This window comes from Vigna angularis, chromosome 6 (assembly GCF_016808095.1).
Source record: "Vigna angularis cultivar LongXiaoDou No.4 chromosome 6, ASM1680809v1, whole genome shotgun sequence".
Classification (NCBI taxonomy): domain Eukaryota; kingdom Viridiplantae; phylum Streptophyta; class Magnoliopsida; order Fabales; family Fabaceae; genus Vigna; species Vigna angularis.
In genome coordinates, this window is record NC_068975.1 from 25,625,356 (window position 1) to 25,649,492 (window position 24,137).

A 24,137-nucleotide genomic window follows, 5' to 3' on the forward strand; every position below is an offset into this window, starting at 1 on the left:
AAAAACATATATCACAAATGAAAAACGAAATCATGTTAGAAGGATGGTGGACAATTGAAAATGTTAGAGAGTTTAACCCAACACTGTCAAGATAAGGACAAGACTTCCAGACTAGTGTCACAGTATACAATCTTATTATGCTTTCGGGAGCTACAGTCAGGTTGCTGTCTTGTGGTATAGAGGTCTCAGGTTCAAATTCTAAAATTAGCCACTCTGCTAGCAAAGGTAAGGCAGCGTACATTTACTTTCCCCAGACCCCGCAAGGAGAGAGCATGATACATTGGAGTCTGGACAGCACTTCTATAAAATCTCGTTAGGCTTGGTTTATGATATCATTACAAACATTCAACATCATAATTAGTCATATACAAATATAAAGGAAATAATAAGGGAACCTTGTGAGAACCTGTTGATTTCCAGGTGAGATAGCAAGGTAGTTTTGTGTATGGGCCAACCTCAGAAACATGGATTCAACACGGTATTGTGATCCTCGAGAGAGAACAGAGAAAAACTCTATGCCAAAGACACGAGCAAGTTCTGATGTTCGATTCACCTGCAGAAGAAAAATAATCAAAAATAAGGAAAGCTAACAAATTAGAGAAGAAAATGTAAATGTTAGTTAAAGCAGTACAAATCTAATTAAGGAATCCAAGCACACATGGGCTTGCATGAACAATATGGATGAATGACCTTGTTAGCAATATCGCAAATAAGGAAATATCATGAGATTTTGTATGTACATTTATGATGACGGTAGTAATGGTTATTCTCCGTATTTGACTGAGTAAAAGCTTGTTTGAGAAACACATTCACCATAAGTTTTTCATTTCCTCTCTCTCTCTCTCTTTGAACACATCTATTACTCTATTTAAAGAGAGAAGCTTAAAATAACTTGTGAGAAACTTCAAAAGCATGCGTAAATAACTGCAAACATGTTTTTGAGATTTCAATGCACCCAAATATGACTAGATTCAGGTAATATTGTAGCCATAACAAGCACTGAAACATTAGTTAAGAAAATGCTTATTTTGACAATAAGCCTATAATGCTACCTTACCATATCAAGTTGGTTTAATATCTCAAGGTTCAGCTTTACTCTCTCGATCACATATTTGATACACCGATATCTTGCTCGTCCAGGACCACTTGAAAACCACTTTGTCAGCACTTTGTGGTGAAACAAAGGAATTTTCCGCCTCAATACAGATTCAGCTACAGATTCAACTGAATATAAGTTCAACTTAACTTCTCCACGGATCAATCGCCATACATTAAGAACAATTCTACCTCCTACATGAACTCCACTAGCATGTGTCCGTCCCCATTCATCCTCGATTATTGAATTTTCTGGCACACAACAATCTAGACTAGGAGTGTCATCAATGTCCAGCTCCAAGATATCTTTTTCAGAACTTTTCATATCATCAGAAGATATCAAAGACTCAGATGGAGTGCGAGACAGATTATTAAGTAATCCCAAACCAAGATGGGATGCTCTTTCTGCTAGAAAACCAAGAGAACTCCCTTGAATATCCCAACCCATCAAAATATCTGGGTCAGATGAAGACACAATCTTTATGAATTCTTTTAACAATAGCTTTTCATCAGTGAAGACTAATACTTTAGAGCCAGATAGACCATCAAAATTTCTGCAAACCAATGAAGAATAAGAACAGGAATTTTTTTAAATGTGATCATCCTGTAAGAGATACAGCATTTACGAAAATACAAAATTTGTCAACAATAGAAAACTAATCAAGAAAGAAAATGGGTATAAAAAGAGACATCATCGCACCTCTGACAAGTTACGAATTTACTGTGTAAAAGAACTAGAACTTCAACATCAGAATCACTATCATTCTGAAAACCAAGAGCTATAATGTTGATGCCATCAAATTGAGGATCAGGTAAAAGGTCTGCTCTAGACTCTGCAAGAATCTACAAGTTACAGTCAAGTTTAGACCTATAAAGATTTTAATTTAAAAAGAAGTAAAAGCTTATTTAAAATTTAAAAATATAGTTCAAAGATAATAAAACTTACATATCCAAAAAAACATTACCTTTTAATAACAAGCACTAAAAGACAAATACATTCCATAATCCTATTATAAAAAAAATTGATCCCTCCTTAAAGTATTAGTATAAGCATGTACCAATGACCCGTACCCTTCTGCTATTAAATTAATATAGTACAAAATTAAGGCATAATCTTTTCAGTATAACTATAGCAAATTGATTTAATAAACACCATAAAGCATCTAATAATAGCAATAACTAGTAACAAAAGAACTCAGCCTGATGGCTGAGTTATTAACATCATGTTTGACTGTAACCCGTATCAAGGGTTCATAGGAAATGACAGGAAAAGTTGCTTTAAAAACCAAATACCTATAATAAGGTCTTCAAATCAGAATTCAACATGCAAATTTGATAGATGTAAAAGAACTTTAGAAGCTACAACATATTAGCTTGAAAAGAAAAGGAGAGTTCAATCTCCAATACCTCTATACTAAGTAATGTCAGTTGCTGTCCACAGCCAACACTTGCAGGGTCTCGAAATCCAATTTGACTTAGAGGGGTATAGATTGATTTTCCATCAGGGGCAGATATCTGAGAAGTATCTTGTGAGTCATCAAGAAGTGTTTTCACTCTTTCTGTTTGTCCTTCTCTATTGCATTCGGGGCTCTGTTCTGATTCAGCATCTTCATGCAGCTTAGGCCTAAGAGGAGGTTCAGTCTCAGAAGCACATTTAGGTACATCCTTGTTCTCTGCATCTGTTTCTTGATGTATATGCTCAACAATATGCCCTGATGAAAGAATATTGATATAACCAGATCTAGGTATTACCCTGTCATAATTGTTATAGAATTACAAAGATGTTTTATTTGTCTTAGTTGTATGTTTAAGTTCTGCATATTTTAGCTGTATGCATTATTTTTTTTTCATAAGCTGTAAAAACAATGTCTATTCAGACCAAGACATGAACTCCATTCTTGACCTTTATACTATCTCTTATTAACAATAATAAACTGGCTGAAGAAAAACCAACATTTTTCCAGTGTGCAACTTACATACTAAATTGAGAAAAACATTGTACCCTTCAGATAAGAAGCCAATTTTTTCTTTAGTGAATTTCCTAGAACAAGTAGTATGGGTAAAACAAAATCACTCATCAGGTACAAAATGCACATATGGTTTAGTAGATACCTCTCTCATTACAAAGTAGCCATCTATGCACAGTATCCACAGAAGGAGGCAAAATATTAGGCGTTAATAGGTAAAGGTGAGAGCCATCATTTTGGTAGAGAGTGTTGGCAACCTTTGTCCCATTAGATGTAAGGGTTTTATTGGTAACATACTCGTTGCAAGTTTCCATCCCTTTCTTAGAATTCCTTGCAGAAATCGGAAGAAAGACATTCAGATCATCACCTTCAAGTTATAAACACAATCCGATGTGAAGTTTCATCAAACACACAATAAGATAAGACCACAGAACTTAGATGCATAACAAACTAAAATCAATAACCATCACCAAGTCTCCACCACATGGGTATCAGCTAGATAAAAGACAAAAATTGAGTGTAGAAATTTCATAAAATGCATTGTCGTTTGTTTGGATGGAAAACTTTTAAAAGGCCATTCATTGTTGTAGAGAATTTGAATGTTTAATGACAAAAATATGTTGTTCGAAGAGGAAATTTTAAAAGAAATTAAATTTTTAGGAATGTATAACATTAGAGATGTACATGTGAACATTCAATTATTCAAATGGATGTTACTTTTCCGTTTTTTGTTATGATTGTGTAAACTCTTTTCAGCCTTTATATTATGCTCAGGTAGTGTATTCTTTATGATTAAGTAAAATAATATTGAGTTCTATTTCTGTTAAGGTTTTCTCTGTTTTTCCTCATATCAAAATTCTGATACGGTATTGTGAGCCAGCAATTGTTCCCACAATGGTAAATTTAAGCTCCCTCCCATTCGCTTCCAATTTTTTTCTCAATTCTATAGCTGAAAAACTTGATTCCAGTTATCTCCATTGGAAACAAGTTGAACCTGTCACAAACTCACAGACTTCACAAATTTGTTGTAAATCCAGTTATTCCTCTGTGCTTCCTGCTAGATGATGATCGTGCCACTTGATATTGAAACTATAAAATAATTCTCGAGGGTTTAATTGATCCCTCTCATAATCTTTTATTTATAAGAATAAACTGATACAAGAGTACATGATAAATACGATAACCCTAAACACAATATAATGATAATAAATAGAATAAATATTCTAACACTCCCATTTCAGCTGGAGCCTATAGATTGTATGAACCAAGCTTGGAATAAATAAACTCAATTTGAGATCTCTTTAAGAACTTGGTCAATACATATGTAAGTTGGTCATTTGATCCAACAAAATTAACTTGTTTCAAATGAGACAATAGACATGGTAACTTTGGCTTCGAACAAGATGCATGTATACTTCAGAGCATCGAGAAAGAATGACTCTAAACCAAATTGAACTTACAAACTAGCGTAGCCAAAGAGACTCCTCAAAAGCTTATGGAGAATAATACTGGACATCAGTGGATAACCACGAAACTTCAACTAAGATGACTTTGATAAAGGAGATTTCCATCAAAAGTGGATGACGGCCAACACTAGTAGACAACGACAAACTACAAAGACTAGATTGTCATCAAGTAAGGATGGAGCTTACAGTAGCTAAAAGTGACAAACTACAGCGACTAAATTGTCATCACTGACTTATGGGGCTTGTAATAGCTGAAAGCGACTAAACTGCAGGGACTAAACTGCCATCAAGTAAGGATGGGGCTTGTAATGGCTAAAGGAGACAAACTGCAGGGATTGTCAACCCTGACTGATGGGGCCTGCAGTGGTTGAAACATACTCCCCCTCACAGCGAACAACGGAAATGACAGCACGCCGATGACAAACTGTGAAGGTGGAAGGTCATGATGGTCTTCTTTATTCATCAAAGCATCCAAAAACATATCTAACAAGGGGCTAGTAAAATTGTTTAACTAAAATTCTGAATCTTGCCAGAAATAGACTTCCCCTCATGCCATGAGAAACCTTCAACCCATGACTTTGGTGTTGAAATTCCTTGGTGTTAACCAGTTGATAGCACAGACTCTCCTTAAAGACTTGTAAATAAATGACACGAGCTATCAGGAACACCACAGCTGCTACAATATGCAAAGCTAAACACACATTATGAAAGGAGGCTAAGGAACAATGGTGAAACAGAGGTACAATGCTGAAACAGAGAGTTTTTCTTTTTATTTCTTCCTCTGGAAGACTTCTCTCATCCCATTTTCACTTCCATTCACCAAGAGATCATGAATCTTCAATTCCATAATCTCCATACCTTTAAGCCTCATGTGGAGCACTCAGAGACACATTCACCTACCAATTTCCTTCATCACCCTACATTCTCAAACAACAACCAACCAGGAAAATACCCAAAATCCAAAAACACAGATTTGTTATCACAGTGGGTTGTTTCCTTCACAGACACCAAACCTAGGCGCAAGGCTCACCATCACCCTTGAAATTCCAAAGACAGGTTGAAGTGACCAAAGGAGAAGAAAACCAGTGGTGGCATACAAGGAGAAGAAACCAAAACGCCACTAGGATAACCATGGCTGGATTATGTGCTGCATCAATGAATGAACTTGGATGACTTATGTTAGTGACACTTAAGTGTCTCCACCATTCCAAAACAAAAACAAAGAGGGTGATGAAGAAGCAGTCGTGCCTCCACCATTCCAAAACAAAAACAAGAAATTGGGAATTTTTGACTTTAGTGTTTTAAGAGAGAACTTAGAATACCATGACTTCAAAATTAGGAACCATGGGTAAATATGGACTCAGCGTGATTTGGCGAGTCAGACAATGATGAACAAGAGATCTGAAGGACTTAGGTTTCCAAAACAATCAAAGGAGAAAGCCCTAGGTTTGAGTTACACCAACTAAACCAAAGAAACAAGGACAAAAACGAACTCAAGAGGCTCCGATGAGGCGACTGACGGTGGTGCGGTGTCACTCTGACACCGAAAAGGCAGTGCATGACGATCACGCGCCCAAAATTGATCACCGGAAAGAAGCCTGGCGTGTAGAGGAAAATGAGGCAGCGACCACCAAGGATGGGTCGTGCTCCTCTAGACGCACAAAACCCCTAACTTCGCCGAAGAAAACGTGACAACAACGAAGGTGGATGTCAGATAGATATGGCGCGCGTGGCGGCGCCTGGATGACAACTAGCCTCGACACCGGCAGGGTTGGTCGTTGCTCGAGGAGGTGATCCAGATCCATTGGTCGCTGGACAAAACTATAATAGTGAACGACGACCAACAACGATGGCAGACAGCGGTGGCGAATAGTTGAAAATAGCAAAAACCGTCATTGGATACAATGAGACTAAAAGAACATAATTACTTATTGCAAAAAAGACAATTTTTTTTAAGGCTGTCGATGGTGGCGACCACCGGCCACTGGCGGCAACAAAGGAAGAGACTCAGACAACATGCTCTAATACTAACTTGAGATTGAAACTATAAAATAATACTCAAGGGCTTAATTGATCTCTCTCATAATCTTCTATTTATAAGAATAAACTAATACAAGAGTACATCATAAATAAGATAACCCTAAACACAATATAATCATGATAAATAGGGTAACCGTAAACACAATATAATCATGAAAAATAGGGTAACCCTAAACACAATATAATAATGATAAATAGGATAAATATTCTAACAATGCCTAAGGAACAATCGATCCAGCCTACGAAGAATGGGAAGTCCAAGATCAAATCTTGCTTACTTGGCTTCAATCGATCATCTCAAAGTTCATTTTGTCTCGTGTTCTTAGAGTCATCCACTCATATCAAGTTTGGGAACAAATTCATGATCACTTATTTGCCCATATCAAGGCATGTGCTAAACAAGCTTCCGAATTGATCTACATGTCCACTCTCTTAAAAACAAGACTACATGTGAATTCTTGGGACAAATTAAGTCCATTGCTGATGAACTTGCTAGAATCAACTATCCTATAAAGCATGATTTCCTTCCTACGATGAACTACTCTCACTCTTATGAAAATCCTCACTCTTCAAGCTTGCAAGATCATTTTCAAGAAATTTTTGGTAGCTCATCCTTTTGAGAGATGTTTGTGGCCGTTGCCATGGTGGAAGGTTTGTCAACTTTCAATTTCAATAAGACGAATTTTTGCCAGTGTAAATCAGGGTATTCTAACCAATGCTAATAGAAGTTATTTTTTAATAGACATTATTGTGCCTATGTAGGCCAAAACTATTTCTAAGTTGTCCTTTGCTAGGTTTTTGTCAACCAATGTCAATGGATCTATTTTTCAGTGTCACCAGATTATTTTGATTGAAGTATGTAGTGGTTATTTTTTTGCTGATGTTCACAGGAATTGTTTTTCGATGGATGTTATTTGGTGAGAATTTTTTTATTTGGTGATAATTGAAATACTTTTTCCAAACAGAAAAACTAAAACTCAATTAATTTGAATTGTCTTATCCAAACAATACATTGAAAATATTAAACAATTTCAAAGGAAAGTAATTCATATTTAATGTATTTGAATTTCCTGAAAATTGTAAAATTCACTATCCAAGCAAAAGGTTACTTCATGGGTGGGTCAATCAAGTCACCTAGATTCATTAAGATGATAGTGTGTGCCTCTAAATGTATATATGATGAAGACAAACATTTAAATATGCAAGTTTCCTATGCCAAGTGTAGGAAGTCCATTAACAAAATAATTGTTCGCAAAAGCTTTGCTAGCCTCATGACTTTCTATCAAATATTAGCATTCATAATACTACTTCCTATTTGTCTTCCAGCAAAAACAATGCCAAAAAAGCAGGTATCCACCAGTGAACTTTTTTTGACAAAGTGGCAAATTCAAATAAATCAGCATTAAATCCAAATGATAAGTGTACGAAGTCAATGAAAGGATACTTGTTATTAACTTCTCTTAAATGGTTTGACTTCTACACAAATAGATCAACATAACAGCACTATCTCAGTGTCCTTTGTAAGAGCTGTACACTGTCCATTCTAGAAAATAGTAGGTTAAGCCCCACAGAAAGATATTGAAAAGGCTGGCTGAATATTAATACATAACCTAGGATGAGATAGGCTCAATTCTTTAACAAGGTATGCCCTGAGACCCAAAACCAATTCAATGTATACAGAAAAAATAGAAACAAATGCAAATAAGGGAAAAATAGAGGAAATTGGATCAAAGAGGATAAAGCTAAAACCTGTCATTTCATCAGAGCTATCTTCATCCAAATGTAAATAGGTATTACAGGTTGCTGTACTTTCAAGATTCTTATCAACCAGAGGATTCTTGCTTGTGGTTACTTCAGTTAATTTCGGGTGATTACCCTTTAGGTCAGTGGGTTCAGAGTCAATGATCTCATGCAACAAATTTCCATCCACCTTGTGATTATCCAGCTTTTCACTAAGCAATACTTGCACATCATTTGCATCACTTTTCTTCACAGAATTCTCACAAAACATCATCTGATCATGTTCCACAAATGATAAGCTTTGGTGAGAATTTTGATCCACAAAATTATATTTACCAGACACTCTATCAATAATGAACGAGCTCTGCACACTAGTTGAAGCAGAAGAATCAGTTTGTGGACTGCTCTCGGGAGCTCTGACTTCATGAACAGCAGCTGTTCTGAACTGAGTGTCTAAAAAGGGACTTTTAATATATGCATCAGAAGCTACATGCTTTGTAAAAGTCAAGCCACCCTTAAGGTTTTCATCCCTGCAAGCCACAGATTGATCTATGGAATCAAATAAACATAATTTTTCAGGCTTATGGAGCCCTGGTCCATCATGCATTAAAGCAGAACCTCCTTTTGTACAGTTCCTCAATAATGTACTCGCTTCTATACCTTCCATTTCATGTTGACCAAAACATTCATCTTTTGGCCTACTACCGTGTAAAGGACCATCACTGCAAGTTGAAAGGAGCAGTTTCCCATGCAATATATTAGCATGATTGCTAACTTCAAGTTCACAAATCTTTTGGTTTTCCATTTCTTCTACATCAAGTTCCATTGTTTTTAAATCCAGTTGCTTTTGCCCAAAGCATACATCTGGTTCCTCAAGCCTGTCTAAAAGAAGCTTTTTAGTAGTTCCCGAGTCGTATTCAGCTTGTTCAACTCGATAGGATCGCTTTCGCCTCATCAAGTCCCGCAAAGAACAGGTAACTGATCTGTGTACTTCTTTCGAATCTAAAGCATTTTTGTCCTTGTTCCTTAAAATACAAGCACTACTGCTAACCTCATTTATAGTTAGGTGATCTGAGCAAGCAGAATCTCCAATATCACTTTCAACTGGATGAGTCACAAGTAAAGTAGCTCGTTCTCCATTGTTATTAACCTGATCAATTGCAGATAAAGGCAAAGACCCCCATTTCTTATTCCTTCTATCTTTACTAACTGTGCTCGTGCCTGTACTATGCAGAACATGGTACTCAGAGGCGCTTTTGAATTCACTGTTTATATCTGCTGGAGAAGAGGTTCCAGCCAAACTACCACATTGACCTGAGAACTCATCATTAGAACCATCAACTTGGGGTAATTTCCGATTTCCAATAGAACAATTGTAACCAAAGGAAAGAAAAGGCTTTTCCTTTGGTAACTCCAACTCAAGCATATCATCAGTTGAATCTAGAATATCCTGACACTCCTTCTGGGACTCACTCTCATAGGCAATATTAGCTTCCTCCAACACTTTATCAATTGTTGCAGCAGGCAGCAAGGGAGTCAAGATTGTTTCATAAGCAAGATCATCATCAGAGTTTATATCCTCTACAGCTTGAGAAGTTGCAAGCCACTTAAGAAGATTTTTCGCTTCCTTATCAACAGCCTAAAAAGCAGGAAATACAGAAATCCAAGAGAAAATTTTTAAAGACCATATTGTTTAAAAGAAAAGCAAAGGTTGAATGGTGCTATGATAAATATAACACCCCTGTGCCTTCATTTCAGATATTGTTCCAGGACTGTTTTTAAGAAAAACAACAAATAAATTTAAAAGTCATGGAAAACGGTATTGCCTTTATGTCCACCGATCCAATCATTTCAGTTGACTGAATTTCATCCATAGTCAACATTTCAAGATTGGCATCAGTCCCTTCTGTTTGCAATTTGGCATTTTTGCATAATGTAGCAGGTGGTGATGCTGACCCTATTATGTCTGTTTCCCTGAAACAATTTAAGGGTTTTAATGCTTCACAACATGAAATAAAGTTTTCATCATGTAATAATAAATCACTTAATACAAACCTCAATTCCTTCCCAGAAGGAGTACAAAATAAGGTTCCAACTTCACTGCATAACTCAATAAATTTTTTCTCAAAGTCCAGACCAACAGAGAAAAGTTTCATAACATCTTCTGGAAGTGGTTTGCCAGGACCAGAAGGCATAGTAGCCTCATGAATCCCGGTCCGTTTCTGTTGTTCCTGAAACAATTAAGCTAATTAATTTAGATAAAACCCAAACAAATAACATGCAGAACAGAGATACAGGAAGATCAATCATGATAAGCTACCTCCCATATTGGTACAAGTGACTGAACCATGTTGGTATCTGAGCATGTTTGTGAGAGAGATGAATACATTTTAAACTGCTGATTAAGAATCTCTGCCACAACAGATATGTCTTCGTAAGGAAAACAACAGTATCAGAAGATACCATTACATATTTAAGCATAAACGTGTGCATGCACATTTGTGTTTGTGTCAGTATGGCCATGAAACTAGACAAACCATTCACAGAAGTATCTCCTTCAAGCTCACAGATGCTTTGGCGTTTAGGACAGTGAGCCTTATCATTTAAAGAAGCACTGGATTTGCTTGTGGGTAACCATATCCACTCAGATGGAATTGTGGAAGACATCCAATATTTTGACTCTAGACATGCATGAGAAAGTAGATCTGCCTAATCAAAATATTACAGTATCAAATATAAATAAGGGATACATACATATATCATTGAAAATATAACAATTTGTTAGTTACACAATACAGGAAAAATAGAGGGACTTGAAAATGAAAAATGTGAAAGGCAACACACCTTTGTATGCTGGCCATCAATATTTAATTTCTTGAAAGTGTCAGGTATCGGGTGGCGGAACTTCATCTTTGATAGATGCAATTGACCCATGCCATACAAGTTGTAATCAACCTAACACAACAAAACAAAGTGTATATATCTACAACATAAGAAAAACCAGGCAAAAATGTGTTACAATATTTTTCATTTGGGCTGCAATCACGTAATTGAACATTCATGGAGCGATACAATCAGTCTATCAGTTCACATAAGTAGCCCTAGGAAATGTCAATAAACCAATTTAACATGCTTGAATGATGAGAGGGAACAAAGAAATATATTATTTATAACAATCATGCTAATTAGATTATCAACTCCTTTATTTGTAACAATCACATTCTCTTAAAGGAAATAAAATTTGATGGAATGAATGCGAAAATTCTAAGGATTATTTTTTCCTAATTGCAGTGGAGATATTAGAATATTTTTATCCTAATAATCCACTATACAAATGTCAAATGTCACTCCACACAAACCATTGACCAATTAGTTATCAAAACGTAAAAAGTGGAATGAGTAAATCATAAGATAATAGATGAATCAAAATTAACAAATAACATAAGTTCCAAGCACATGACAGCAGCTGGATGTTCCAAACCCAACCAAGTAAACCCAAACCATATAAGAAATGGGAAAACATAGCATTATACTGATCCGTTCCAGCCAATGAATGCAGCCAGGCAGAAAAAAAATTGGGGTTTGTGAGGCGCTATGCAAGGACAGTGACTAATTTAATCATAATGTCATTTTTAGCTTCAGTTAAACATTCAGATACAATAAATCATACGAATGTACATACCAGAAACTGAAGAATAAAGGGAATATGTGATTCATATGGCTGTAAACTTTTATCAAGAACAGCTCCAGCCTGAAAAAGAAAATGTCAAGACTAAAGCTTACTCTGTATAACATCAAATTAAGTTGCAATAAATTCAAAAAATAGTTTCCACTTGAGAACAAAAAATTGCACATTTTGAACAAAGAAATAACCGAGGTACAAGCATCAAACTTATAAGAAATATCCAGAAATTGTACCAAGAGAAGACTAGCTGCACGAGAAACATCTTGAGGATAATATCTTAAGCACCAGTCAAGGCTTACTTTTTTTTGGGTAAGAATGTTTCCATGATTTAATCATGCATCATCTGAGCTTGTAGATAAGAGTGGTATATATGCACATGGAAACATATCACAAATAAAAAATATGTACAAAATATCAGGATAGTGGATACAAGTATATCTTTACAAATAACTCCTCAAGTGAATGATAGCCATAGAATTTCCTTGCTTGTACAATACTGCATCCATGTACATGCTGTCTTGTAGAACCAGCACTGCCTTTAAGCTGTAGAAGTTGCAACCAAATGTAGCGCCGCATTTTTATATTTAATATTAATATAAGAAACCGTATATATTAAGCATAAACACAAAAAGATTGAAATAGAGGGTACTAAACACTTTCTATGCAATGATACCTTTAAGGCTTTCTCAAGAGAAGCAGCTACCTTATAGGTGAATGCATCACCTGTGCAACAACCGAATAAATTAAATCCGCATATCAAGTAAGTAAATGAAAATGTGAGATTTGTTTAAAGCATGGATACTGAAAGAAAGTTAGATAAATCAAAAGCGTCATCCAGATTATTAAAACTGGCCTACAAGTAAAAAAGAGAAAAGAAAAATAAATAAAATTTGCATACAGCATATAAAATAGTTAAAACATAAAAAATAAGTAACTTATAAATAAAAATCGTCAAAAGAATGAAATGAAACTAATTCAAATATAAATATGACGATACAAACACACGGTTGATGTAGAGAAATAAAGATACTGGTAAATGTGACTTGCTATTACCTTGGTCCAGTTGAAGTGGTATATCCGAACACGGCACATACAAATAGGGTAAAGCCTACAATGAATAATTAGATTACACAATTTAAGCGTAACAACAGTCCCATATGAAAGAAACAGTCACAACTTCGCTTATTACAAAATAGTAAAACTATTTGTCTTGCATTTATGATAGAAAAAACGCTATCACTTGACATTAAACTCAATGAGAAAAAGAGGGAAGTAAATATGAACCATAACGAGTAATGCATAGTTTCTAAACCGAATATGGTTTACAACACAAAGAAATTTCACATGTGATCTTACTCGATGCACGTGCAAGCAAGTTTTCTGGCCAGCAGGAGTAGAACCATACACTCTTATCACAGGCACCTCGTTCACCTCTCCACCTAAGTGAAAAATATGAAACAATGAAACGCAAACTAGTGCTCAGTGAGATGAACACTAAAACTTTGAAACGCGAAATGAACCCTAAGCTGTTGTCGTTCGTTCTTGGACAGATTTCAATCTTTCTTGGAAAGTGAAAAAGAACATAGGGCTGGATTCGTACCGTGGAAGCTACTATAACAGATATCGGCGTCGGGGATTGGCGGCGCCATGTAATAGTCGATGGAGACAATCCGAATGGTGAAGATCTCAGAATTGGACTGTGAATCTGACATGATTTACGCTCACTTATGTTCCTTCTTGGAAGAGTAGCCAAGAGAGAAAGAAGATGAGAAAGCCTTCGTTTCGTCTATTTATTTTGGCGCTAGGTAGTTAGGAGAAGTCTTTTTAACTTAAAACTTCTCCCTCACGCTTAGTTCTATTTTTCTCTTTTCCGCGCGCGGGGTTGTAAGGGCCGAAATCGACGAGGCCAGCCCAAATTTGGCCCAATTTTTATCAACCATAGTTTCGCTTTAAATAGTAGTTTCTTTCTGTATCTCCGTTTTTGTTTCCTGCATCCCCATTAAATTCATAAACCCCATTTTACCCCTGTTTAAAAAATGATCATTCCGTTCTTTACAATTGTAAATATTAGAACACCATTCAATAAATCTTTTCTAATAAGATTTTCAAAATTTCTAGAACACAATTTCTAGAATAACCTTTCTGAAACATGATTTTGATAACAAAACTTTCAAAATAAGATTTTTGGAAGAAAAATAATATTTGACTCCCTTCAAATAAAATACTCCCACTTTACAATTTTCTATAATGTTATAATAATAATAATAATAATATATGTTCAAATTTTAAATTAAAAATAAAATAAATATGATTAAAATTTTATTATTTTGACTTAATATAATAATTTTTGTTATAATATTAAAATAAAAAAATTATTAAATAGTATAAACAACTTAAATATTAATATAAACTTTTAAATTAAAAAATTTAACTTAGTTAAAAATATATATTTATTCATTTTTAAAATTTAAGAACTAAAATATATAAAACTTTCAGAAAAAAATAATCAATTTCGCTTAAAAGTTTAAATACTTAAAAACAAATTTAACTTCAATATTAATAACCATAGGTAACATGAGATGGTAAACAAAAACTTCAAATTTTTAATGTTAGTTCTCACTTGTTAAATCATGTTATTTTTTATTGTGTCCTCAATTTTATTTTTTTCATTGCAATTTATTATATTTATAATTTAATTCATTTTAATTCTAATTTTAAATGTTCCCGTTTCAGAGATACTGAATTTTAAAACTATACAATCTTGATCAATTATAATTTAAATTTAAACTTTTCTCTATTGATAATCTTATTCAAATCATATGCAATTCCACAGAAGAAATTATTCTTACATCACACATACAAACAGTAAATGAAACCGTCTGCAAAAAGAACAACAATGAAAATTCAGAAAGCTGAAAGTATCATTGGGAAGAATGGTAGAAAAATATGCATGGTACTATATGCAAGCCCTTTTAAATTGCGACACTGTTGGGAATTCCCATGCCAGTGAGTCCAGTTTTGCTGCTGGGATAAAGCAAAGTGTAAGGCATGTTAACTGGTCCAACTCTGTTTCTGTGTTTCCCATCAGTGTTCATTTTCACAATCCTTACTCCGATTTGCGCCAGCTTTTCTCCAAACTTCTCAAAGGCTTTCAATGGTTCCACATCACAAGTCCAGTGAGGAGTGTCTCTCTGTCCAAGGTACACCTCATCAGAAGAGTGCCTAGACAATATTTCTATGAGTGAAATGCCTATAAGGGTCTGCAACTGTGCTGTGATTGTTTTCAGAAAAGCCTTCTCAGGGTTGTCCACAAGTTCATCATATTCAGGAGTTCCTTCCTCAGGCATGAATCTTCGGCTTATGGTTGGACGGTTTGGAAGGAAACCTGCATAAGGGTATTGGCCAAAGTTGGTGGATGCATGCTGGGCTGAAGCAACCCATATGATGATAGTGCACACTTCTACGAGGTCTTCACGAGTCTGCATCTTTGGCCACCAAGGCTCATTTTTCTTGTCACCGTGACCCTCCTCTCTTAACTCCTTCCACCAAAATTGTAGTTCTCGATCTTCCTTAACCGTGTCATCATCCTGGTAGTAAAAGGAGCAATATTCCTGAACCCAGTTCTTTATTGCAAACCAAATCTCTAGCCCGTCAACAGCGTACGGATAATCCTCAATCACAAGTCGAAGGCCGTGTTGAGAGCTGGAATCTTTAACCGCCATTCCTCTGATAGAAGCAGCTACGTATCAGCTCATTAATATCAAATTGGATGTGTGTGTATATAAGTTAATGTTATATGTTAGTTAATTGTCATGATTTGGATCACTAAGTAGTGAGCATGATCCTTATGTTATCATGCTTTCAAACATATATATGTTTAAAACAAACGATTAGTCTAGTAATGATGTTGTGCATGTGTGGTAGTACCTCTTGATGAGATCTGTGGGTAATGCTTGGTCAGGGAAATTCCAGTTCTTATAAATCACAGATGACATCTCCATGGAATACTTTGATGGAAAAACTGTGGCCTCTAAAAAGCCACCGGCGTTGATGAGGATTTGTCTTGCTAGTGCATTTATGTTCATGGTGTCACGAAAGTGTGGATGCAGGAGTATATGAATAGGGTGAAGCACGCTAAGACATCTATTTGCAGCTATGATGAATGGTTCAATCACTGCATGAGTGTGCAACCTGTGACGAAAAGATACAAAAAGTTGTTTTCAACGAAAGATTAATTAAGATGGTTTTTGCTGTTTCTTCATAATTGAAGAAGTTATAGTATTATACCAGTGGGTTATAAGCTGATGATAGCCTGAGTCGTTTACTGCTACATAAGCTTTAGCTAACTGCCAGATGGAATTTTCAACACCCTCATCTGCAGGAGTGTAAACCTTACTTATGACACCATATTGGTCTCCTTCAGAATGTGGCAAACTCAACTCAATAGCCAATGGCTTCAAAGTTCCATCGTTTTGCAAGAAAAGAATTGTTCTGCTGGCGTAAGTCTTTGTAGAAGTGGAGTTTATCCTCCTCATGTATGGTATCAGCGCATCATGGTGATCTAATATGAACAGCTTCTTATGTCTGATAGCCTATTGAACCAGATATGAAAGTAACAGCAACAAAATCATACCATCAAAATAAACAGTGAATTAACTTTGGCAACAAAAGTTCTAGCTAACTTCAAAATTACCTCATCTACTGTGAGCCCATCCATTTTGCTCTCAATGTGTTCTTTCCTTATTGTACTGGTTTGGTTGCCATAGACTTTACCATCCAGCTTACTTGCTGGTGGGAATTCCTGCAATTTATTTTGGATAATCGTGTGGAAAACGATTATTATCAATTAAGTTTACGAAAAGATACTTGATAATTTCGACAAACATGAACACATTAAGGCTAAAATCACTTGCTCGTACTTGGAGGCAGCGAATAATAACAGGGTTTACACCAGCCAACATCTCTCTAGCAAATTCTTCATCGCTTCTCCATGCAGACTTATCTTCTGCTCAAAAACATTATAAGAATGTCATTATCGGAGTCATTTACAAAAAAAAAAAAGTGAGATTTTCAGGTTTCTTTGCCAACCCATTATTGTGAAAGTAAGTAAAAAAAATACCTTTAATCACTTGAGGCACGGGAAACTTGAGGAACCTTTCTCCATCAGTTCGGAGAATTTCTTTGAGCAGCTCTGCAGGGATTTTATCTCTAACATTCTTAAGTATACCTTCAGGCACCTTGATCCCACCTTCATAGAGTTTAAACACATCTTCAAAGCTATCAAACTCATCAGGGGTGCTGTCAAATAGAGATTCCAGCTCAGGTTTGATAACTTGAACTATGGACTTCAGTGCACTAGCAAGAAAGTCTGACAATTTCAAGTGTCCAAATCTTTCATCCTTTGGAACATAGATGTCCAAGCTCATGGCCAAATTCAATCTACTCTCACTTCTGGCATCTGCTAAAATAACAACACCATATCAGAAATTTAAAACTAAAAGACCAAAATTCACTTTCTAAAACGTTTTCAGACTTAAATGAATACCAAAGAAACACATGAAAAGCTTAACCTGATTTTGTAGGTGGTCTACCAGTTCTTCCTCTTCGAGGGTATGGATATTCAGTGGAACCTCCCAGAACTGGACGAGCATATTCTGCACCCTTATCTGGATCACTCAAATCATTGTAGTATGCATAGTCATACACCCTATCCCACTCTTGTAGGGTCCCTCTTCCATCCCCTCTCAAACTCTCTAGTTCTTCTTCTCTATACTTAAGAAGTGGCTCTGGCGTTTCACTTGGAAGGTATGCCTGCATGCAACACATTACTAGTAATTCACAATAACTAAGAGAAAATAAGACTTATTATGTGTAGAGATTAGCTATATAGTAATCCTTGCATGGCATTGACAGTTACATTTGTACTTTGCTGCTTTACCTTGTTGCTGAAGAAAATGCGATCCTTTTTATACTTGTGTGCAGGGTATACCCAAGAGTTGCAGTTAAAGTGGATGACACCATGGCCAGGAACATTTTCAAGTGTCATGCTTTTCAGGTAGAACTCAGTGTGGTGATGATTTCTTATTAAAAAAGCTCCTGGGGTTCCTATAGAATCATCATCCCAATCAAATGTGACCCTGAATTCTGATTCACCGGCGGTCAAGGGTGTGATTGTGGTGATCCAATCTTCCAAATATGCAGGCTTTCCCAGTTTACCTTTCATCTCGTTACCTTCAACTTGATTACCATAATAACGTTCAGGTTACATGTTAGGTAACGAAAACCTCATACGAAGAATGAATAATTAAAAATGTAGATAATTTTCAATTAAATATGATACAATTGACAAAGAAAATTAGTCTTATATGATTTTTTGTACAGTTTAAACTTAGAATAACTTTTATACATAAGTAATACCATTTCATTGAAAAATTATTCTTAGCCACCACTAACAAAAATAGTCACCTAATTTATGTCAAGAAACCCCGTTAAAAAAATGTGTGGTGACTAATGGCAAAAATATTCTTGTAAGTGAGTATTTGCAATAAAATTCGGGATAAATAGTTCATACTTACGATAAAATATTAGTGTGGATAGCATGTATTGTAATATTTACTTATAAATGGTTGAGTGTTGTATCTTATTAAATATCCATTATTCACAAAAAAAAAATTAATTTATATTTTATTAGATTAAATTTAATTAAAATTAAATTTTAATTTATATTTATATTTATATTTATTTTAATTTATATTATATTATATATATTTTTTATTATATTTAAATTTTATTTTAAAATTTTATAAAATATTTTTTTTAAAATATATGAGGGTATTCATGGATACTCACCAGTATTTTTTTAAATAGATATCTGATTCATAATAAATGAATTTTTTTTATTACAAGTCAGATAATGAGTAAACACTATATTTTTGTCCGAATTTTTTGTCATCTCTAGTCGTAATATTTTTGTAAATAAATGAAAGTTATCTAGATCAAACTTTTTATTGTTTTATGATGTGAATAATTTGTTTTATATCATACAATAAGAAGTAACGTATATTTATTTTATGTTAAGCTTTGTATTTTCATTTGTGATCGAAACTATTTATTAAGAAACTCAATCAAGATTTTTCATCAATGTCTTCTTATTTTGTTTCTCTTTGTAAAAATAAAAAAGTTGTGTTCTTTTGATTTTGATGACATTTAAAATCAAAATCACACATTTGTTTTCATCGTGGTACATTTCTACAATCAATAAAAAAATTACAATTAATTATATAGTTATTTTAAAACTTATTTTAGTTTGGGACATACATATCAAATGAAAGATTTTAATAAAATTGAACAAAAATTAATAAACATAGAAGTCAAATTTATTACAAAAGTTTAGTCACTTCTGAAAAACATTATGCTGAAGAGGGTATTCACGTTCAAGAGTATCAAGTACTTTTAATTTTTTTTCCAATGATTCAACTTCTGTCCCATATTTGACTCTGTTTACTTTTTTTTTAACAATGTTTTGTGAATTTAAAAAGAAGAAATCAATATACTACATTTAAAAAAAAATATTAACAAATTATTTAATCAACACTAATTGTTCTTTGATTTTTTATTAGTTGGTATTACATTGTCAATGATGTAACTAATATAAATGCTTGGCACGGTTAAGGAATGTTGTAATAAACCATCTTCCTTAACTAATCATAGTTTCCAAATTCATACACATTCTTTCGTATGCCCAATCTCTTAATAATGTGCTGGTGGTGTAGCTTTTCATACTTTCTTCTGTTTTCATATTTTTCATACAAGTGACGACATGGAGTGTCTAAATGGAGTATCTACAAATCATGTATAAATTATTCTATAATTAATTCTGATTTCTGTAACCGTGATTTTTTAGACACATACTTAGTGCTTCTGGTTTTAAATTCGTAATATCTATTTAGTTATAACGTTCTTTAGTAATATTTTTCATATATTAAACCATAATCATTCTACGAGAAGTGAAGATAACCATACATCCTCTTGTACACTTCACTTTTTAGTAATTTGTATTAAGTGAGATTTTATGACCAAAGTTCATCCTAGACATGAGGTGATCCACTATTAGCAGGTGGAACAATAATAATTTTTGTTAATATAAATTCTAATTTATTAATTTTTAATATTATATTAAAAGTTAGACTTTAATATGGTTTAATTTTATAAAATTGATTCTAATATAACTTAAAATCGCTAAGGCATACATAATAAATGAAACAACAAATCCAATAAGTAATAAATTCTGTTAGAAACTTTAATTTATCATTCTAATATTATTTTAAAAAATAAATTTTAAATTTAAATGAAATATATAAAATCAATTTATAAAATGAAATTATATCCACTTATTTATCTAGTTATATATATATATATATATATATATATATATATATATTTATTTATTTATTTATTTATTTATTGTTAGTCTTTACTTTACAAACATAACTTATTAACATAATGTATATTTTTTAATAGAACTTGGGAAGTTCAAGCTTAAACCTTACAGGTTCATGAATACGTTGGTTTTTATTAGGTTTGGGGTTTATAACATCAATTAAGTTATTACAATGTCTTTGTATATAATATTAATTTGATAAAGCTTTATGTAATTTTTTTTATAAATTTAAGAAAAAGTAACTATACTATAAAAATTCATTTATAAATAATATGTATCGTAATTTTTTTATATATATTATTTTACATTTATAGATATTGTGACAAATAATTATAAACTATATTATTTATTAAAATATTAAACTTTAGTAATTATTATTTCAAATATGTTTTATAACTTTAAAATCTTATTATTTTTGTTCAATATACAGTGTTGTTATAAATTAATGAAAAAGATGCCCTTTGCACCTCTATATATATTTTGAGGAAAGAAACAGTATTGAAAATTATGCTTACATAAAAAATAATTTAGTGATTATGAATTGTTTTTACTATTTAGATAGTTTCTTTTAATTTATTTTTTTATATTTTGTTAGAAAATGTAAACTGAAAGTCAAATTCTAGAAAACTACAAGTAATTTTAATAAAAGAAAATATCCTTTAAAACTATCTTTTATTATATTCAATTAATGTTTATTTTATTATCTTAAGTATCATCTTTATTTTATGATGTTAGGAGTATTAAAATTTAAATGTTAATTAATGTTTATGTTTATATTTAGTAATCTTATTGCGATAGAAGTGTCATATTTTATTGTATGTGTGTGTGTGAAAACATTAATTATGGCGGTTCTATATGTATTGTCTATTTCTTTCTGTTAGAATTATCTGTGAACTTAAATACACATCTATTTTCAACATATTTTTTAATTGTTTTCATAAAATAATGATAATAGGATACATAAAAAGTTATCGAATGTGTTTTATTAAAAGATATAATGTTAATTAAATCTTATTTTATTATCAACAAATTACAGTCTCAATTCCTTAGTCAACGAAATCATATTTTTAATTCCTTGTAGTCAACGAAACACCTAATGAAATTGATCTTCATTTTTTAAGTCTTTGAAGAGAAAGCTAAACAAAACACGTAACTTGGACGCCAAGCATTCGAGATACAACGTAGAAACTTCATATCTATGTCTTTGGTTGTAATATGAAAACTATTTTCATCATCTTTCACCTTAATTTTCTACATCTTATAATTTCAAATGCTCTACATCAAAAATTGTTGTCGAGTTTAATTTAATCATATAAATTATTTTAAAAAATCATACTTTCTGTATTAATATTTGATATATTTTTTCTCTGTCCCCGTTTATAACATATTCTGATAAAAAGTAAAAAAAATAATTTAATTCAACATTACAAATTCAATTTATAAAATGAAATTTTAAATCAAATAATACAAGATATTGATACTCATGATATATTTCTCTTTAATTATATAGAATTTTACTTTTTACAGTAACTATTTTTCCTTGTTCTTCTTTCACGTTTTTTCTATTATTGTTTTTGACAAATACTAATATGTGTATTTGAGGGGGGGAAAGGATAAAGTTTTGATTGAGATACAAAAAAAAATCAAATTTGTTATCGCATTTATGTAAAAAAATGTTGCCGTATGGTTTTCAACTCCAACACAGTTTTGTTTACATAGTCATTGATTAAAGGTAATAAATGCTAACTAAAAATGTTCATAAAATTAATGCTTTTACTAGGTTGTAATTTCTTATGTAGCACCTCACAGATATTTTTCTTTAGTTTCTTAAATCTGCAAATTTAGTTTATTTTTTTAAAGGTTAAATATATGATACCTTTCAGTTTCAATGTGAATTTAAAATCTTATTTAGAAGATTAATATTATTGAATTAAAAGTTAGAATCAAGACAAATTTTATTTTTGTGTTTAAATTTAGAGAGTAAAGTTATATTTAACATTTTTATTTAAGTGATATTGGAAAACAAGTTTTGCCTCAGTTTTTATTAAGTTTCTTGCAAGACATTGGAAAACTAACTTTCACATGTTAAACAAAAGTTTAAAGAAAAAAATATTAGTACTCTTATGAAATTATTTAATATGGTAACAAATTAAAGGTTTTTCTTAAATTTTTCATAAACATGGTAACAAGTAATTTCAAAAATACATGCATGAGATATTGGGGGCAAAGCAAAGCAAGCATGAGATATGAAGAATACAGATAGATAATTTGTACGTGAAAAAAGAAAACACTGACCAGGATCAGCTTGAGAAGCACTTATGAGTTGAAGAGAAACGCGTTTTCCCACAAACTCATGAAGACGATCGAGCAAGGAGGCACTCAAATCGTTGAAGTCCAAAACATTTTTCTTCATCAACACCACTCTCCCTCTCATTCTATCTCTCTTGTCCATGTTGTTTTTTTCAAGGGCGTTCACCAGATTGCCAAACACGGTCTTCTTCTTGACGTGCTTTTATCTCAGAAGTTACAATGAAGAAACTCTTGATGCACCAAGTTGTGCTGTTGTGTATTTATAGGCTATTGTTTTTTTTTTTCATTTAAGAGTAACTTGCCTTAAAGCTGTTTTTAAGCATTTGTTTGTTTGGAGTAGCGGTGAAAAAAACTATGAAAGTTAAAGAAATAAAAAAATTGTAAAGTAAAATTATTTGGAGTAAGAGAAGAAATAATTTTTTTATTAGTTTGATTCTTTCAATGCAATTTTTTTAAATTAGTATATTTAAAAATATTAAATCGTTTTTATATTAAAATAAATATAATTAAAATTAATAAGAAATATTTCAATATACTGATCATTCAAGTTAAATAATTTCTCTTGTTGCAGATAGTGTTCTTGTAAAATAATTGGAATTATTCTATGTAACTTTTTATAATAATTTTACTTAAAAATAATTTTTAAAATTATAAACTAAAATTAAAACAAAAACTTAAAAAAAATATTGAAAAGTATATATATATATATATATATATATATATATATATTCAAAACAATAAATTTAAATAAATTACTCGTTATTTAATTTTTTTTTTATTATTTTGTATCTTAATTATTTATTGTATTTATTGTGTTATAATAAATATTAATAAAATTTAACTATAAAATGGAATATATTCAAAAACTAATTAATTATATAAAAACAATTAATTTCTATATAATTAAATTATTTAAATAGATATAATAAAATATTTATAATATAATTCATCAAATTTTTAACTTAATTGATTATATATAATATATTTTTTTCTAATAATTAAGATATAATAAATTATATCTTCAAACCTGGATTAACTTTTACACAAATGTTTGCACAATAATACAAAAAGTTAAATTTAAGAAATGTCTTTCGTCTTTCATCTTTTTTAGCTTTTCTGTGTTTCCTCGTATTTAAGCATTGATTAAATTTTAGATATAAAATCAAAGATTAAATATATTTATAGTTTTTAAATTTGGACCATTAAAATTCTTTTTTATTCAAAATTTTTATACATTTTCTTCTTAGATTATGTGATAAATATTCTCTCTTTTTTTTAAATTTAATTCTGTTAAATAACGTTTTAAATTACTGCTTGAATTAATTTTATTGTTTAACAAAATAACACGTTCAAATGTTAATAAAAAAGTTGATAGATGTTAGGTTAAAAAGATT

At 32.2% G+C, this 24,137-nt stretch overlaps 2 protein-coding genes across 10 annotated transcripts in view; both read right to left on the reverse strand.

Annotated features, from left to right (window-relative positions):
* The window catches only part of LOC108342831 (DNA polymerase zeta catalytic subunit), a 34,187-nt gene extending 20,370 nt beyond the window's left edge, over window positions 1-13,817 (reverse strand). For 3 of the 9 annotated variants that reach the window (XM_017580671.2, XM_017580670.2, XM_052879138.1), the window contains exons 1-18: window positions 13,594-13,814; window positions 13,350-13,432; window positions 13,047-13,101; window positions 12,667-12,716; window positions 12,424-12,536; window positions 12,227-12,269; window positions 11,991-12,059; window positions 11,153-11,263; window positions 10,846-11,017; window positions 10,629-10,720; window positions 10,364-10,539; window positions 10,135-10,282; window positions 8,318-9,947; window positions 3,208-3,429; window positions 2,503-2,807; window positions 1,796-1,938; window positions 1,058-1,649; window positions 407-553 (exon numbers count right to left, since the gene is read on the reverse strand). In XM_017580671.2, the coding sequence (XP_017436160.1) occupies window positions 407-553; window positions 1,058-1,649; window positions 1,796-1,938; window positions 2,503-2,807; window positions 3,208-3,429; window positions 8,318-9,947; window positions 10,135-10,282; window positions 10,364-10,539; window positions 10,629-10,720; window positions 10,846-11,017; window positions 11,153-11,263; window positions 11,991-12,059; window positions 12,227-12,269; window positions 12,424-12,536; window positions 12,667-12,716; window positions 13,047-13,101; window positions 13,350-13,432; window positions 13,594-13,705 (4,263 nt within the window). In that variant the 5' untranslated portion in view covers window positions 13,706-13,814. Of the gene's footprint in view, window positions 1-406; window positions 554-1,057; window positions 1,650-1,795; window positions 1,939-2,502; window positions 2,808-3,207; window positions 3,430-8,317; window positions 9,948-10,134; window positions 10,283-10,363; window positions 10,540-10,628; window positions 10,721-10,845; window positions 11,018-11,152; window positions 11,292-11,990; window positions 12,060-12,226; window positions 12,270-12,423; window positions 12,537-12,666; window positions 12,717-13,046; window positions 13,102-13,349; window positions 13,433-13,593 lie in introns of those variants that run through there. The other 6 variants (XM_052879137.1, XM_017580668.2, XM_017580669.2 and 3 more) reach the window with 6 other exon arrangements.
* Window positions 13,818-14,826: 1,009 nt separating this feature from the next.
* On the reverse strand, window positions 14,827-22,947 carry LOC108341800 (probable linoleate 9S-lipoxygenase 5). Its single transcript, XM_017579453.2, has 9 exons — window positions 22,729-22,947; window positions 17,932-18,230; window positions 17,564-17,804; window positions 17,113-17,451; window positions 16,913-16,998; window positions 16,687-16,794; window positions 16,281-16,585; window positions 15,921-16,184; window positions 14,827-15,719 (listed from the first exon to the last, which is right to left on the reverse strand). Exons 1-9 carry the CDS (start codon window positions 22,883-22,885, stop codon window positions 14,966-14,968), a joined length of 2,553 nt encoding a protein of 850 aa, XP_017434942.1. The 5' UTR covers window positions 22,886-22,947; the 3' UTR covers window positions 14,827-14,965.
* Between the last annotated feature and the right edge of the window lie 1,190 nt (window positions 22,948-24,137).